Below are 14,502 nucleotides of genomic sequence, written 5' to 3' on the forward strand. Positions count from 1 at the left end.
TACGGCAAAAGAGATGAAGGATATAAGGAAAACACTGGGTGAACATAAGGTAGAAATCGAAAGTTTGAAAAAACTACTGGCAGAATCTCTGGAAATGAAAGGCACAACACCAGAGATGAAAAACACAATGGAGACATACAGCAGTAGAATTCAAGAGGCAGGAGAAAACTGGAGAACAGGACACCTGAAATCCTACACACAGAACAGATAGGAAAAATATTAGCAACAGCTCAGGGAATTGAATGACAACATGAAATGCAGTAATGTACATGTCATGGGTGTCCCAGAAGGAGAAGAGAAGGGAAGAGGGGCAGAAGCAATAATAGAGGAAATATTCAATGAAAATTTCCCATCTCTTATGAAAGACATAAAATTACAGATCCAAGAAACACAGCATACCCCAAACAGAATAGATCTGAATAGACCTATGACAAGACACTAAATAATTAGATTATCAAATGTCAAAGACAGAGAATCCTGAAAGCAGCAAAAGAAAAGCGATCCATCATACACAAAGGAAGCTTGATAAGACTATGTGTGGATTTCTCAGTAGAAACCATGAATGCAAGAAGGAAGTGGTGTGATATATTTAAGATACTGAAAGAGAAAAACTGCCAACCAAGAATCCTATATATGGCAAAACCATCCTTAAAAATATGAGGGAGAGCTTAAAATATTCTGACAGACAGTGAGAGAGTTTGTGAGCAAGATACTTGCTATACAAGAAATACTAAAGGGAACACTACAGACAGATAGGAAAAGACAGGAGTGAGAGGTTTGGAACACAATTTTGGGTGATGGTAGCACAGCAATGTAAGTACACTGAAGAAAGATGACCATAAGTATGGTAGAAAGAGGAAAGTTAGGAGCATGTGGGACACTAGAAGGAAAGAGGAAAGATAAAGACTGGGACTGTATAACTCAGTGAAACCTAGAGTGCTCAACAATTGTGATAAAATGTGCAAATATGTTTTTACATGAGGGAGAACATGCAAGGAGAACACCTTGCAAGGTATTAAAAATGTGGTGGTATTGGGGAAAAAATACAATCAGTGCAAACTAGAGACGGTAATAAACATTGTATTATGCTTCCTTTAATGTAACAAAGGCAATATACCAAAGCTAAATGCCTATAAAAGGGGGATATAAAGGAGGGGTATGGGACTCTTGGCATTGTTGTTGTTGTCTGACTCTTTTATTGTACTTCCGTTTAATTCTGTCTTTCCTTTGGTTGCTCTTTAGTGGTCCTTTTCTTTCTTTTTATTTTTCCTTTGTCTCTCTACCTTCTTTGACTCTTCCTCCTTCTTTGTAGAAGTAATGGAGATGTCCTTATATAGATAGTGGTGATGGTAGTGAATGCATAAATATGTGATTATACAGGGAACCATCGATTGCTTATTTAGGATGGAATGTATGGTGGGTGAACAAAACCAACCTAAGAAAAAACAACAAAAAAAATGTTCTAGTTTGCTAACACTGCCGGAATGTAAAACACCTGAGAAGGATTGGCTTTTATAAAAGGGAGTTTATTTGGTTACACAGTTACAGTCTTAAGGCCATAAAGTGTCCAAAGTAACACATCAGCAATCGGGTACCTTCACTGGAGGATGGCCAATGGCATCCGGAAAACCTCTTAGCTGGGAAGGCTCATGGCTGGCATCTGCTACAAGTTCTGGTTTCAAAATGGCTTTCTTCTAGGATGTTCCTCTCTAGGCTGCAGTTCCTCAAAAATGTCACTCTTAGTTGCTCTTGGGGCATTTGTCCTCTCTTAGCTTCTCCGGAGCAAAAGTCTGCTTTCAAATGCCATCTCCAAAATGTCTCTGTAAGCTGCAGCTTCTCTCTTAGCAACTATGCATTATTCAAAGTGTCCCTCTGGGCTTTAGCAAGCTTGCTCCTTCTGTCTGAGCTGTTATAGGGCCCCAGTGAACTAATCAAGGCCAGTGCTGAATGGGCAGGTCCATACCTCCATGAAAATCATCTAATCAGAGTTATCACCTACAGTTGGGTGGGTCACGCCTCCATGGAAACACTCAATCAAAGAATTACAATCTAATCAACACTAAAACATCTGCTCACAGAAGAGTGCATCAAAGATAATGGCATTTTAGGAGCCATAATACATTCAAACTGGCACAAATGGGTTGATGAAGAAACCTTGAGGGCACTATATTGAGTGAAATAAGTTAGACACAAAAGGACAAATATTGCAGGGTCTCACTGATATGAACTAATTATAATATGTAAAGTCATACACATGAAATATAAGTTACCAGCATATAGAATGAGGCTAAAGAATAGGGAGCGGTTGCTTATTATGAATAGAATGTTCAACTAGGCTGAACTTAAGAGTTTGGAAATGGACAGAGGTGACGGTAGCACATTATTGTGAGAATAGCTAACAGTGCTGAATGGTGTGTGAATGTGGTGGAAAGGGGAACCTTAGAGTCACGTATGTCACCAGAAGGAAACTGGCGGTTAAAATATAGGAATCTATAAAATAGTGAACTTAATGGTGGACAATCTCTGTGATTAACTGTACAATTATTAGAAATTTCTTTCATGAACTAGGACAAATGTATGACACTATTACTGGAAGGGGTGTATAGGGAGAGAATATATCTATTGCAAACTATGTACTACAGTTAGTAGTATTTAAACATTCTTTCATCAACGGTAACAAATCTATTAGACCAATACTATGTGTCAATAATGGAGGTGGGGGTGGTTAGGGGTTTGGGAGGATTTGAGTTTTCTTTTTTGTTTTTATTTTTTTTCTGGAATAATGGATGCACAGCTGTATGATGGTACCATGGGCAATTGATTGTGCACTTTAGACGATTGTATGGTATGTGAAGAATCTCAACAAAATTGAATTTTAAAAAATGACTATTATTTCATGGTATCTGCTTTCAGCAGCCTAGTGAACTAAAACAATCTCCTGAAATGTAATCTCTCTAAGGCCCTGTTTATCTTCATATTCTCAAATGCCTTGTATGATGAGACATTTTGGAGGAAGAGTTTGAAAATATTTGCTGAAAGAATAATTAAGCATGAGGCTAGATAAAGGATGAGCAGAATAGTAAACCTGTTTGGGAAAATATGTAAGCCCTGCATTGAACTTCATTTAAAAGAAAATTAAAAATGCCAGAAGTCAAAAGCTTCTTGGAAAATTAAGCTATAATAAATGCAAATACAGGTTGTAAGATATTTACACAGAATGTCACTGGCAAAGGTGAAAGCTTTTGATTTAGCATTCCTCTTAAAGGTACACCCATGTTGAATTTTATTTTATTTTTATTGTGGTAACACATATACAGCATAAAATTTCCCATTTTAACCACTTTCAAATATACAACACAGTGGTATTAATTATTTTTATAATGTGCTACCATCACCACCATCCATTTCCTAAAGTGTTTCGTCAACAAAGACAGAAACTCTGTATCGATTAAGCGTTAACTCTCCCTCCCTCTCCTCCACCCCCAACCTATGTTACTATGAATTTGCATATTACAGGTATTTCATATCAGTGAAGTTATACAATATTTGCCCTTTTGTGCTTGTCTTATGTCACTCAACATGATGTCTTCAAGTTTCAGCCATGTTGTAGCATGTATCAGAACTTCATTCCTTTTCATGGCTGACAAATATTCCACTGTGTGTGTGTGTGTGTGTGTAGTATCCATTCCTCTGTCAATGGATGCTTGATATGTTTCCACTTTTTGGCTATTGTGTAGTGCTGCTTTGACTATTGGTATACAAATATCTATTCAAGTCCCTACTTTCAATAATTTTGGGTATATACTGTTACGGTTTGTGAAAGCAAAAATAAAGGGGATTTATTAACTTACAAATTTACAGTTCTAAGGCCATAAAAGTGTCCAAACTAAGGCATCAATAAGACGATATCATTACTGAAGAAAGGCCTATGGCATCTAGAACACCTCTGTTAGCTTGGAAGACGTGGCTGGCATCTGCTGATCCTTTGCTCTTGGGTTCTGGTTTCAAAATGGCTTTCTCCAAAATGTCTCCAGGCTTCTGTCTCTCTTAGCTTTTCTCCTTCAGCTCTTGTGCGTGCTTGCTTGTTCTCCCAGTGTATTCTCTCTAACATCTGTGGGTCCTTTCTTAGTTACTCCAGGGCAAACTCTAGGCTTCGTCTCTTAGCTTAGCATCACCACACATCTTTTCTGCATCTCCAAGCAACTTTCTGTCTGCATCTCCAAGCATCTCTCTGAGCTGTCTTCAAAATGTCTCTGCCTTTTATCCTCTGATTGAGGATGCCAGTAAACCAATTAATACCAACTTTGAATGGGCAGGGTCACATCTCCATGGAAACAACCTAATCAATAGGTCCCACCCATAATAATTCTGCCCCCACAAGACTGCATTAGAGAACATAGTCTTTCCTGGGGTACATAACAGTTTCAAACCTGCACATATGCGAAGAAGTGGAATTACCAGTTCATATGGTAACTCTGATTAACTTTCTGTGGAACTGTCAAACTGTTTTCCACGGTGGTTGCCCCATTTTACATTCCCACCAGCAAGGAATGAAGGTTCCAACTTCTCCATGACCTCACCAACACTTGTTCTTTTCCATTTTTAAAAATAATAGCCTTTCTTGTAGGTGTGAAGCCATGATGGGTTTTTGACAAAATAAATATATTGTTTTACAGCAGGTTTTATTTTCTTTCTGGATTATTAAAACAATTCATATTCATTCTTATAAACTAAGAATTTATATGAGGTTAGAGATCAAGGAACATGGTGACTAAGGTTCTACAAAGAGGAAACCATTTATGGAACTAGGAATACTTATGGTTGGTGGACTATGATTTTGTCTATCAAACTACCATTCATGTAATAGCACACTGATTTTCTTCTGAGACCTCTCTTCACCCAACTCTGTCTTCGTGATTTACCTGAAGCAAATACCTAGCATAATCTAGTAGAACACATGAACCTGCCCTGAGCAAGTAGCATATTCCATTTCCTTGGTCACAGTGGTTGGACCTGCCCTGGGCAAGTAGCATATTCCATTTCCTTGGTCACAGTGGTTGGTAGAGAGATGGACATGTGATCCAGGTTGGATCTATCAGAGCTTATCCTGGGGACTTTTACACAAGAAAAAGATACTCACTTTCCATTGAACTTGAATCTATGAACATATAGTAAGTCTTGAACTGCTAGGGGTCACAAAACAGCATAGTCTTCTGGAAATGCAACCTATGCAAAAGAAATATTAGTTTATTACTTGGACTATTAATTTATTTAATATTTATTTTATGATTAATTAATTTAAATCAATGCAATTAAGAATATAGTTGAGGTTATGTTGGTCTATTTTCTTTTTTTTGCCTTTATTTTGATTTATCAAAAATTATTTTTATTATTCCATTTTAGTGTTTTTCCTAGAGATTAAAATGTACAACCTTATTTATTTCAGTCTAATTCTAATGATTACTTTTACTATCTCTCTAAAAAGCCTAGAAACTTAGAACATTTTAACTTCTTTTACAATTTCATTCTTTTGCATTATTGTACCATATGTTTTAATTCACATATATTTTAAACTTCACAAGTACCATTGCAATTATTATTGTTTTGTACAGTCAATATTTATTTAATTTACCTATATAGTTACCTTTTTTGCCACTGATATTCTTCCATTGTTTTCTGGCTTTAGGTCAATCTTATTATTGATCCTTTGAAGGTGGTGACTTGTTTCCTCATTATGCTTTTAAGATAGTCTCTCTGACTTTGGTTTTTAAAAGTTTTACTATGATGTTCCTTGGTAAGTTTTTCTTTGCATTTATCCTTCTTGGTGTTCTTACAATTCTTGAATTGATGGCTTGATGTCTTTTTTAGCTTTGGAAAATCATAAGCTACGATCACTTGAAATGTTGCTTCTCCCTCTATCCTCTTTCTCCTCACTTGGTAAGTCTCAATTTACACATAAGTTATTTCACCATGGCTAATAAGTTCCTTATATTCTTTTCTGAATTTTCCATTCCTTTTACTATCTGTTTTCCAGTCTAGACATTTTCTACTCTCTTATTTCCAGCCCAATAATCTTCTCTTACTGTATATTTCATCTACTCCTGTCAAACACAAGTACTGAATTCTTCATTTCAGTTATTGTATTTTTCACTTCTAGCATTTTTGGTTGATACTTTTTATAGAGGCAGTTATCTTTCAAAATTCTCCATCTTGTTTTCTAGTTTTGAGTATGTTAATCAAAATTATTTTGTATCACAATATCTGAATCACCTCATGGGTTTATTGCTATGGCCTCCTTTCTTTCCTCTCTCTTAGTCCAATTTCCTGGCCTAATTTTTTTTTAAAAAATTCAATCCTAGACTTTGTGTTTCAATGGAAGATTTATTTTTGCTTTTGTCTGGCAGCTAGGATTGGGACAGATCAACTTAATCCACCTGGAGATTGAATTAATTTTAAGATGGGCTTTAGGTTTTGTATGGCCTGGTCTATTTTTAGAGTCAGTGCTTTCTTTTAGGGTACAGCCTTCAGGGGCCTCAAGTGAAAGCACTTGGTGTTTTCCGGAGCTCCTCCTCCTCGCAAGCTGGGCCTTCCCAGCTCTATGAACTGCTGTCAGCACCCCAGCCTCTTACCAGCCACTCTCTACTTGTCTCCTGTGCTCAACCATGTACTGCTTTGAAATAGGAAAAGCCCTGAAGGGGAAAAGTGGTGCCCAATGCCTCATTTCTCAGTTTCTCTGGATGCCTTGCTAGCACCAAATTCCAATCTCTCTCTCTCTAGCTATGTGAAACACTAAAAACTCTACTCAGCTTCTCTGCTCCTTAATCACCAGTTTCTGCTCTGCTTCTCAGCCTCTTACTTGGTATCAATTACTAGTCAACAAATGTCTTGGGAGGAAACAAAGCACAGAATTTTGAGTTCCCACAAGGTGTTTCTCTGCTCTTCAGGATCTGTCCTGATAGCTCTCCTAGTCCTTAAAACAGATATGTATACATACACATATACACACACATACAACATCTGGCCCTCTGTTTGTCCTTAATATAGGACAACTGGTCAGAGAAAAGCTATTCCTCATAATCAGAAGCAAATGCCCCTGAGATATTTTTATTTTGCATATTAATTTATCAGTGCTTTATATACATTCAGGACATTGCATCTTTATTTGAAGTTTGTGCATATTCTTTCCTCCCTATTTGGTTAAAGTTCCATTTTGATTTTCAGAATTATTTCCTGTCCATAATCAAAGCTGTTAGTCTTTTCCTTTAAGACTTCTCCCTTTGTATTAATACTTCAAAATACTTCTTCCCTTACCCTCTCCTTGACATTTTTCCATTTTTTCCCCTTTGGTTTATTTTCATTTAAATTTAACTTAAGTTTTTTTTCTGCCTTTAATTTTTTTGTTTGTGGAACTTTAGGGAATTAATTTTTTTTCAATTATTTTGCAGCTATTAGTTGACTTGTTAATTCTTTCCTATTACTTAGGAATTTCACCTTTTTTCACATAGTAAGTTATTATATAAACTCAGTTTGTCATGTTTGTTATGTTCCATTAATCTATCATGGCACCAGTAATCTTCTCTTTCAATTACTGAGCTTTAATAATTCATTTCACCACCCCGTGTTTCAAGCACCCTCTCAATACTCTTATTTATTAACTTTATTTTGGCTGTTCACATCAGGATTTCTTTGCCTGCAGTGTCAGAAGCAGCTAGGATGTGGACTGTGGTAGTGAGAGTACAGAGCAAGAACAGAGTGAATTCTGAGTGTTGTCGTCTACAAGGCTTGATTGACTGGAGTCTGGAGAAAGCTAGTATCTGGCTCGACTCTAGGTCCCCTGGTCTGGTAAACTGAGAGAATGATAAGTGTTGTTAACTCAGCTTGGGAGTACAAGAGAAGCAGATTGTAACATAGTGTGAAGGTCATCTGTTGAAAGAACAAAAGCAGGGGTAGTTTAGGGAATTGTAAGAGACTGCAATTATTTTTAAGATTATTTAGGAGTGACTGCTTTGCTGGTGGGATAGAAAGTTGAAATGAGATACTCAACAGTTTAAAAAAAATAGAAAAAAAGGTTAAGTGAAGCACAGCTTGTATTAGATACGAAATGAAATTTGTGGTGGCACTAATTCTAACAGAGGTATGGTTTTTAAGGAACAGACCACAGCAACCTTTCTCATATATTCAACAATGTGAGAGGTGCTGTGTTAGGCTCTTACCAATGTATGCAGTCAATTGAGAAGACTAAGCTTGGAGGCAGGGGTGTAGAAGGCAAATCTGATCAAGTTTGGGAGATTTGTGGGCAAGTGAGTTACAAGGGAGGAAGTAGAAGCCATTGGTGAAAAATGCTGTTGACATGATGAACCACACATTCTAGTTTGATAAGGAAAGGAATGAAACCAGGCAAAATTAATGTAAGTGTCAAATACAACTACAAAGAGCTGAAAGAGTTTTGTAAAACTCTGTATCAAAATAAGGCAGTATTTTTATTCCTAGGTCATTTAGATGGAGGGTATGGTAGACCTGGGAAGTCCAATTTATAAGGAGAATGAAATGCTTCTTAAGTTTGTCACCTGTACCAACCAGCTTTCTTTACTATTCATTGACTCTTAAAGAGAATCAGAAAACATTACCTTGAATTAAGCATTGCTAGTTCTAAAATATTGTTTCAGTTAATTACAAGGAATAGAGAAGGTGAAGATTTTTAAGAGCTTGGTCTTCATGAGACTACTCTTGCTTCCTTTGACTTCCAACATTCTTTTCCTAAATTTGGGCCTTGGGAACAGAATCATAGAATTTTGAACTGGGGAGAAATATTACAGACAATTTATGAGACAAACAAAGTGCAGAGAAGACAAGGCTGAAATCACCTTGTCAATCAAATGCAGAGCTAAACCCAGGAAACCCAGGTCTCCTGACAACTGATCTAGATATTTCCCACTATACTGTGAAGATAAGGAAATTCATATTACTTTGCTGTATTACTCAGCATATTGCACCCCCTCACACTATGTAAAATGTCAGCAAGATTTTAATGTGGAAGAATAAAAAGTGATTTCAATCCTCTCTCTAGATTTACAGATTTCTAAAAGGAGCTGACACAAAGCACTTTTATAACCAAATTTAATACAAAATCACTAAGAATATGCAAATAAGGTGTAAAGACAAACTTTAGAACCAAAGTGATAATGAATTAACATGGGACCATTTTTAAGATTACACTTCATTTCTCCATTCTTATTCTTTTTTGATGGCCTAGCCACGAGCAACTCTGACCCTAAACATGCCTTGCCCCTGCTGTAAATGCACACCTGGCCAAACAACAGGCAAAGCAAGGAACGTAGCAATTCTCATTTTTTTTGGCAGGGTCTTCTGAGAGAGGCTCACCCCACCTCCATCCTGTTCTACTTCAGTGTCAGAAGGAAATAAAGCCACAACAAGACCAAAAGGAGCTGTAGCAGCCTCTGTCCCCTGCCTCCCCCGTCTCTGCTCATCAGCCTCCCCACACAGAGCTACGCCGTCTCTTCTGTTGTAGCGTGACCTCCCTGCCTGCCTGAGGGAGGAATGTGAGTGGGGTGGCATTTGCCGACAAGTGTCACCCAGAAGCCACAAGCCTCTCTGAGCACCGGGTCTGAGCTCCACTCAAGACAGAGCAATGGCTTTATCCCTGGAAGAATTTGTTCACTCCCTTGACCTCAGGACCCTCCCCAGGGTCCTGGAAATCCAGTCCGGCATCTATTCTGAAGGTAAGCACCCTCCTTTCCTCTCACTGGCTGGAAAGGGCTGATAAAGTTTATGCTCTTGGGAAGTGGAGGGGGAAACTTTAGTGAAGAATATATGAAGTCTGTTAAAGGAAAGGTGATCATAAAAGAGAACTGCATTTAGCTGACCAAATGGTCAAGACCCAACAGTGTCGGACAAGGGAGAAGGCAGATAGTATTCGGGTGGATAGGAAATGAGGGAAACAGCTTGAGATTTTTGTAGGCCTTTGGTAGTTGAACATAAACTGTGAATTATTTCTGCTTTTTCTTTGAAATTGGCTGTAATCAAGAGTGAATAGTTTTAAGTTATCAATGTTTGTCTTCCTAGAATACAGAAAATAAAATTTAGGTTTTTTTTTACCCAAAGCACAGTGTTCACATAGAAAAATTTCCTAAATGCTTTACCATTCGTAAACGTTGCTTATCTCAGCTCTTCTCTCACTCCTTCCTTGGTGTCCTAACTTCTACTTATTTTAAATAGTGACAGTTTTGATTTGAAGGTATAGAAATTAATGTCTATTAATTACAAGACAATTTTTAAAACTCTGTGCAGAAATGTCAGAGTTCAGCTTAAATTATTGAATTAGTGAGTTTTGATGTAATTTGCTATGTTAACTCAAGTAAAAAAGACATTGTTGCTTCTGATGTATATTCTAGAAACTTTAAGCAGTTAGTCTGAATACATACAAGTCAAAGGGTCATTTTCAATGTAAATATATGTTTCTGGTCATGAGAGTGATAGAATTCAGTGATATTAGACTCAGGTTCAGATGAACTACTGGGAAAATAACTTAAAGAATTATTGGTAAAGTCTATCTTATTTATAGACAAAGAGGAGTATTATATATTTCATTATGAAATAAAAGAAGATTGACAAATGTCAGGACCAGTTCATGCATGTACACCTGGAGGTGAGGAATCAGTGCTGGCTGGCACTGGCTTAGTAGAGGACTTTAATTCATGGAAATTGACTGGAATCAGACCAGGTTTTGCCATATATACAACATTATGAAATGTCTCTAAGTTCCTAAGCCAGACCCAAATCATTTTTTTGAGTTAGAATTCCTTCTTCATGTCTAGGTTAACCAAAATATTCTCCTATATTATTTTCTATAAATTTACAGTTTTTTATATCACATTTAATTTTTAATCTGTTTGAAGACACTTTGCTATAAAGTGTAAAGGGATTCAATTTTTGTTTTTTCCAGTATATGGAGTCTCATTTCCCAGTACCATTTACTAAACTAGCCATCTTTTTTCCATTGATATGCGCTGCTGCCTTTAAAGCATATTATATGCTCACATCTGTGCTTGTCTGCTCTGAAATGTCTCTTCTATGCCATTAGTCTTTTTCTCTCAATAATTGTGTCAAAATTATAAATATTTTTATAACTAGGACTCTGGAATAAGCATTAATATATGGTCAATGTACAGACCAATCCCTTGTTTTTACTCTTATTTTTCTAAGTTGACTTGCTCATAGACTTCAAATAAGCTTTGGAAAAAAGCAATTGATTCCTTAAGAAATCCACCTGGAATTTGTGTTGAATTGTACTGATTTTTTAGATTAATTAGAGAAGAATTGACATTTTTATATTAAGTCTTACAACAGAATATAGTAAGTCTTCCATGTGTTGAGGCCATTTCCCTCATCCTTTACTAGTTTACTGCTATGGAAAGAGAAAATGACAAGTATTCCAGCAGCCCTACTTGGTGCCCTTTCTCAGTTGTTATTCATCATCCTTCCCCAAAGCAACCACTCTCTTGACTGTTGTTGATTTTTGTACTTTATATAAATAAAACATTATAATATGTACTGTTTGGCATATATGTTTAACTTTAAGTTTGTGAAATTAATCCCTGAATTAATCATTCATTTTCAGTGTGTATAATATTTCATTGGATGAATATACCCCAATTTATTCATCCATTCTACTGCTAATGGGCATTTGGATTGCCAGTTTGGAGTTGTTACCAGTAACGCCATCATGAACATTCTTGAACATGCATGTTCACTGGTATATGCATTTTGGCTGGGTGGATAAGAGTGGAATTGCTATGTCACATGGTATGTGTATATTGGTTCAGTCTTGGTAAGTCATGAAAATCAAGTTTTCTAAGTAGTTGTACAAATTTGCATTCCCACCAGCAAAGTATGAGAGTTCCAATTAATCCACATCCCCACATCAGTCTTAATTTTAGGCATCTTGGGAAGAGCGAGTGCTGTCTCATGGTTTTAGTATGAATTGCCCTGATAAATAATGGAATTGAGCATTTTTTTCCATATTTTTATTGGCCTTTCATGAAGAGAATGTTCATATCTCTTGCTCATTTTTCCTTTGGGATTTTTATAAATTTTTATTTTTATTTGAATTAAAAAATATATTTGGAATACTGACCTTTTGTCAGTTATCAGTGTTGCAAATGTCTTCTCTGTGACTTGACATTTCAGTTTCTTAATGGTGTATTTTGATGGGTGGAAATTTTTAATTTTAGTGTTGTTAATTTGTCATTCTTTTCCTTTTTGTCTTTCGCGTGTTGTCCAAGAAATTTTTCCCTTCTTCAAATCCATGAAAATAATTGTATAGTATCTTTGAAAAATTTGAATGGTTTGCTCTCACATTTAGATTTGCAATCTACCTGGAATTTATTTTTTGTATATGGTTTGAGGTTGTGTCAATATTTGTTTATTTTTTCTATGGAGCCAATTGGTGTAATGACATTTACTGAAAAACTGTCTTTTTCTTACCTTGCCTTGCTCTGTTATCTTAGTCATAAACAGTGTCTGTACATATCTGGTCTTTTTCTGCAGGTTCTATTCTGTTCCATTCATCTATTTGCTATCCTTGTGCCAGTTTTTACCCTGTCTTAAGTAATGTGGGTTTGTACCAATAAATAATAATATATAAAATATAACAAATATATAAAATAATATATTATGTTTGTTATGTTATATACAATATGCTTCAGAGCAGTGTTTTTAGCTGCATATTAGAAACACCTAGGAAGTATTAAAAATGTAGATGCTTGGATCTCTTCAATACATATATAAGGATTTAATTATGAAGAAGGTAAGTCCTTACCATCAGTTCTAAAAAAAAATCTTCCTGATAATCATAGCATGAAGTTGAATTTGAGAACCACTCCTCTAGAGTAAGTTCTCCCATTTTATTATTCACCTTCTAATTTTGCTCTTTGAATTTTCATATACATTTTAGAATCAGTTTATCAACTTCCATGGAAGCCCTCCTCTCCTGGGAGTGCATTGGTTTGGGAAGAACTGGCATTATTTTAAATTAAGTCTTGCGATCCATGAACCAAAACCTCTTTAGTTACGTTTGTTTGTTTTCATTTCTCTTAATAGCATTTTGTAACTTTTTGTATATATGGAGATCTTGCACTTCCTTTTTTTCAGTTTATTCTTAGTTTGATTTTTTCATATTGTAAATAGTATATTTTTAAATTTTCATTTTCATTTTGTTGTGTTTATTGAATTCTAAGAATATATCTTTAGATTCTTTTCGATTTGTTATGTACACAGTCATACTGTCTCTGAATATTGAAAGGTTTTATTTTTTTTCACAATAATTGCACTTTTTTCCTTCCATTAAAGCACTGGCTAGGCTTTTGTACAATACCAAAGAGTAGAGATGACAGAAACCTTGTCTCATTCACAACCACAGAAAGAAAGATTCGAGTATTCAACATTAAATATAAAGTTTGTCTTAAGTTGAAGTTTTCTTCCATTATTAGTTTGCTAAAAGTTTTTTTTAAAACATGAATTTATGCTTAATTTTATCAAATGTTCTTTCAGTAAATTTTAGTGATTTTACATTGATTTTTTTAATGTTGAACAAACATTTTAGTTGTGGAATAAAACCATGTTGGTCATATATGATTGAATTGACTGACTAACTTGTTGTTAGGAGTTTTGTGTATCTGTTAGGGAATGATATTGGCTTATAATTTTTATTTCTTGTTTCCTTTTTTTTTTTTAAATAGGGACTTAGGGAACACAGACTTCCTCTACTTTTTCCTCCTTTCCCCTACCCCTTCTGGATTTTTATATTGAAAAGGTCTATAATATTTAAAAATTGTTTTTTTTTTTTTTTTTTTGGTAGCATTAATTCTCACGTTTCTCTAGATTTTACTCTGTGGTTAAATGCATTCAAATTTGCTTCTAGGTCTTTAAGTAACTTATATTTCTTTTATCTCTTGTAATGTCCAGCACGTTTTTATATCAAGTCACTTTGAACTTAAGGAACATCTTTTCCTATTTTTCTAAAGATTTTGTGTAAATTGGTGTTATTTCTTACTTAAATATTTTGTAGAATTCACAAGTGGAGTCCTTCTTGACTAGGATTTTTCATGTAGAAATATTTTTAATTATGGCTTCAACTTTTTGAGTAAGTTCTTCCCACTCAAGAGCATAGTTTATTTCTCATTTGAAAAAATCATCTTCTGGGTTTGTTGAGTTTAAAAAATGTCTTCATAGAGATCTTGGGGGTCCTAGTTTGGTTTCTAGAATGCACACACATACTCAAACATGTGTGTATATATATGTTACTATTTTGAATATCATATTTCTTATGCTTTCTCATTGATTATTGCAGAAGTGGAGAAATGCAATTAAATATTATTGGCAGTATTGACTAATGATCTTGTGAATTCTAATAGTTTATCTTTTCTATTTAGTTGGTTGTCCCAAACAAATACTCATTTCATCAGCAAACACCAAGTTGTAACT

At 35.4% G+C, this 14,502-nt stretch overlaps 1 protein-coding gene across 3 annotated transcripts in view; it reads left to right on the forward strand.

The window, feature by feature from the left end:
* Positions 1-9,509: 9,509 nt before the first annotated feature.
* The window catches only part of THEMIS (thymocyte selection associated), a 236,513-nt gene continuing 231,520 nt past the window's right edge, over positions 9,510-14,502 (forward strand). For all 3 annotated transcript variants that reach the window (XM_037844079.1, XM_037844077.1, XM_037844078.1), the window contains exon 1: positions 9,510-9,740. In XM_037844079.1, the coding sequence (XP_037700007.1) occupies positions 9,650-9,740 (91 nt within the window). In that variant the 5' untranslated portion in view covers positions 9,510-9,649. The remainder of the gene's footprint in view (positions 9,741-14,502) is intronic.

This window comes from Choloepus didactylus, chromosome 7, assembly GCF_015220235.1.
Source record: "Choloepus didactylus isolate mChoDid1 chromosome 7, mChoDid1.pri, whole genome shotgun sequence".
Lineage (NCBI taxonomy): Eukaryota > Metazoa > Chordata > Mammalia > Pilosa > Megalonychidae > Choloepus > Choloepus didactylus.